At 46.1% G+C, this 4017-nt stretch overlaps 1 protein-coding gene across 5 annotated transcripts in view; it reads right to left on the reverse strand.

Moving 5' to 3' along the window:
• Positions 1-4017, reverse strand: part of CRTC3 (CREB regulated transcription coactivator 3) — a 119060-nt gene that overhangs the window by 10931 nt on the left and 104112 nt on the right. For all 5 annotated transcript variants that reach the window (XM_037730517.1, XM_017506107.1, XM_017506106.1 and 2 more), the window contains one exon: positions 2694-2992. In XM_037730517.1, the coding sequence (XP_037586445.1) occupies positions 2694-2992 (299 nt within the window). The remainder of the gene's footprint in view (positions 1-2693; positions 2993-4017) is intronic.

A 4017-nucleotide genomic window follows, 5' to 3' on the forward strand; every position in this document is an offset into this window, starting at 1 on the left:
AAAAAAAAAAAAAAAAAAAAAAAAAAAAAAAAAAAAAAAAAAAAAAAAAAAAAAAAAAAAAAAAAGAGCCACTGTGTCCAGCAACATTCATTTATCTTATAAAAGAATCTTGTTAAATAAAATTAAAGGCAACTCAATAACATAAGAACCACAAAACCAGTAATTATTTAGCCTGGGCAATATGGTGAAACCCCATCTCTACAAAAACAAAACAAAACAAAACAAAAATTAGTTGGGTATGATGGCACACACCTGTAGTCCTAGCTACTTGGGAGGTTAAGGTGGAAGATCACCTGAGCTCAAGGAGTTCAAGGCTGCAGTGACCTGTGATCACGCCACTGCACTCCGAGCCTGGATGACAGAGCGAAACGCTGTCTCAAAAAATAAAAATAAAAACTGGCAGGATACAGAGGCTCATACCTGACACAGGGCACAGTGGCGACTTCCAGCCCTTTTGGAGACTGAGGCAGGAGGATCACTTGAGCCCAGATTAAGATCAGCCTGGGAAACATAGGGAGACCCTGTTTCTTTCTTTTCTAATTAAAAAAAATTTTTTTTTTGTTTAGTTTTTGAGACAGAGTCACTTTGTCACCTAGGCTGGAGTGCAGTGGTGCGATCTTGGCTCACTGCAACTTCTGTCTCCCAGGTGCAAACAATTCTCCTGCCTCAGCTTCCTCAGTAACTGGGATTACAGGTGTGTGCCACCACGCCCAGCTAATTTTTATATTTTTAAGAGAGATGGGGTTTCGTCATGCTGACCAAGCTGGTCTTGAACTCCTGCCCTCAAAGTGATCTGCCTGCCTTAGACTCCCAAAGTGCTAGAATTGCAGGCCTGAGGCACACAACCAGCCCAGGAAGACCCTGTTTCTACCAAAAAATACAAAAACTAGCTGAGTGTAGTGGCATGGGCCTGTAGTCTCAGTTACTTGAAGAATCCCAGCTGAGGCAGGAGGATTGCCTGGGCCTAGGAATTCAAGGCTGCACGGAGCCATTATCGTGCCACTGCGTTCCAGCTTGGGCGACAGAGACTTAAAAACAAAAATTATGAAATGTCCTCTCACTTGTCCAAAAGAGATTACTCATACAGTCAAGATGCCACAGCTAGTAATTGGTAAAGAGTGACTAATAACAAGATCCTCTAACTCTCCGTTGTGTTCTGTCAACTGTTCCTTGCTCAATCATTACTAATTTATGGCGAGCTGGTGAGTAGTTAATGATGTTCTAACAGATTGAGGATATGGCCAAAGGTTAAAAATACATACATTCCTCAGTGATTCTGGTAAGGAGACGCACCTCTGAGTTTAGCATTTATAGGATGTTTCAAACCCTCTATTTCTGTAATGAGCTATTCTTTTGAGACAAGGTCTCACTCTGTTGCCAGGCTACAGTGCAGCCTCGACCTCCTGGGCTCAAGTGATCCTCCCACCTCCACTCTGGGGCAGCAGAGACTACAGGTGCGTGCCACCACGCCCAGCTAAGTTTTCAATTTCTTTGTATGGGTTTGTGACTTTTAAATATGCCTCTTTCTCAACAGACTTCTTTTCGTCCTCACAAGAGATCTAATCCTCATTATACTTAGTATTTCATGAACAATGAAAGTATTGCTTCTGAAATCTGTAGATAATTGGGGAGGAGGTCTAATCCACCATCTAAGCTTCCGGAAGGTATTAAATGTTCTCTTTGGCTTTCTCCTATGGCTTAATGTACTTACAGAGTCAATGACTGATTCTCCGTGCCAACTTTGAAATCCTAACCTGGTTCCCTTAGCTTTCTTAGATTTATTTGAAAGGCATTCTCTGTATCCTCCTGTCCCTCTCAGCCCCACGTTTGTGAGTTAGTGACTGCAGATTGTTCAACATTGCTTAAAAAGTATTAAAGAGTAATCAACACAGCAAATCTGTTATTTTTTTTTTGAGATGGAGTGATCCAGGCTGGAGTGCAGTGGTGCGATCTCAGCTCACTGCAATGTCTGCCTCCTGGGTTCAAGCGATTCTCTTGCCTCAGCCTCCCAAGTAGCTGGGATTACAGGCACCCACCACCTTACCTAGCTAATTTTTTGTATTTTTAGTAGAGACTGGGTTTCACTGTGTTGGCCAGGCTAGTCTCAAACTCCTGACCTTGTGATTTGCCTGCCTCGGCTTCCCAAAGTGCTGGGATTACAAATATTAGCTGCCACGCCCAGCCATCTGGTATTATTATAATAGAAAATCATTAATTAGGCTGGGCATGGTGGCTCATGCCTGTAATTCCAGCACTTTGGGAGGCCAAGCTGGAAAGATGGCTTCAGCCCAGGCATTTGAATGTCAAGACCTTGTCTCTACAAAAAAATAAAAAAAATTAGCCAGGTGTGGTGGTGCATGCCTGTGGTCCCAGCTACTCAAAGCCTGAGGTGGGAGGATTGCCTGAGCCTGGGAGGTCGAGGCTGCAGTGAGCCATGATTGTGCCACTGCACTCCAGCCTGGGCAACAGAGTGAGACCCATTCTCAAAACAAAAAAAAGAAACTCATGAATTCATTCTGCATTCTCAACACTTCTGCTCTGATTTCACATGTAACAGTGAACGGACTGTACTTGAGGCCTCATGGGTGCTCAGTGTAATCATGGCTGTAACCCACAACAGTAAAGAGGAGGAACGCGCTTCCTGCATCCTGCAGTCTGTTTCACTGTAGTGGCTGGGCTGTCTGTGTGTTTACCTGGGAGGCAGGGTATGGGGCCAGTGGGCTGGTTGAAGACAGCTGTCTGCTGAAACCTGGATGTGCTTCCGGGCCAGGAGAAAGCGTGAGGGGGCTGACGGGGGGCTGCCGCCGCCGGGAGGGGCCGCTCAGGTTTGTGGTGGAAAGAGATGGGTTGCTCAGGGAAAACAGACGGAGTGAAGGGTGAAGGGCAGATGCACTGGGCACAGATGTCTGTGGGTGGTTATTTAGGGAAGACGAAAGCGCAGTCTTATTGAGCGTGGCCTGGATGGAGGGGTTACTCCGAGAACTCTGGAGACCTGCAAGGCAACAAATTCACAAGTTACTTATCATTTCAGACCAAATCTTTTCCAAAAACGAAAGAACACTGTCTACTGTCACATGCAGTGACGATTCTGTAGGTTAAGGAGCTCCTGGACAACTCTCCTCCAGGGACTGTATCTGATGCCTCAATGGCCAGGAGATGCTCCTGCTTACAGAGGCACGGCCACCAAGATGAGAACAATGTTTTCCCATGAGGGTGACTGTCTCAACAACCCCTGGGTGGGCAAAGCTAGGTAAATGGTGGGTACCAGAGGCAAATGTTCCAGGTGCTCAGCCCAGGCCCAGGGAAAGGGCCCTAGGGCTGTACAACACATTCTGTTTAGAGCCCCTGAAGGCCTCTGGCCAGAGCACAGTGCCTGCATCCCCTGCTGCTTTAAGAATGTCCTTCTGAGTGGTGGTGGTGGGAAAAGGAAAAAAATAAATAAAAGAATGTCCTTCCACGGAGTCATGGCCCCCGGGGAGCCGTCTTGGTGCTCTTTAAGCTCTTTACCCTCAGCATACTAGGGAGTCATAGGAAGGGACACACCCTTGTGTCTCCCACTCCAGGGTCCCTCTTAAATCTTCTGGTTCACAAGAAATTCTTCATCACAATCTATTCCAACTCAGGGAAAAGGAAGTTTTTGCTGGTGCTTTCTTTGGGGGATGGGTGAATTTTATCATGAGCAAGGAGGTTTGGGAGAGGCATTTCTGTGGCGCAGGCTGCTAGGGCACGAGCTCCGTGAGGCTGGGGATCCTGTCCTATGCCCTGCTGGATCCTCGGCAGCACAGGGCCTGGCGTGGAGCAGCTTCACTCAGCGAATCCATCATTCTGCTACTGCCGCTGTGTGGATCTCCACTAGCACTCCCTACCTCCACCTGCCTTTCTTGTATCGGCAGTTTTGTGTTGACAAAAAACGTCAGTGTTTGTTAAAAGTTATGGAAAGGAAGAAATGACAAAAATCAAGCATATTGAGCTGGCAAAATTATTCTTTAAAATTTCATTTTTAGAATTCATGTAAAT

Source organism: Cebus imitator, unplaced genomic scaffold, assembly GCF_001604975.1.
Source record: "Cebus imitator isolate Cc_AM_T3 unplaced genomic scaffold, Cebus_imitator-1.0 Scaffold348, whole genome shotgun sequence".
NCBI classification, from domain to species: Eukaryota; Metazoa; Chordata; class Mammalia; order Primates; family Cebidae; genus Cebus; species Cebus imitator.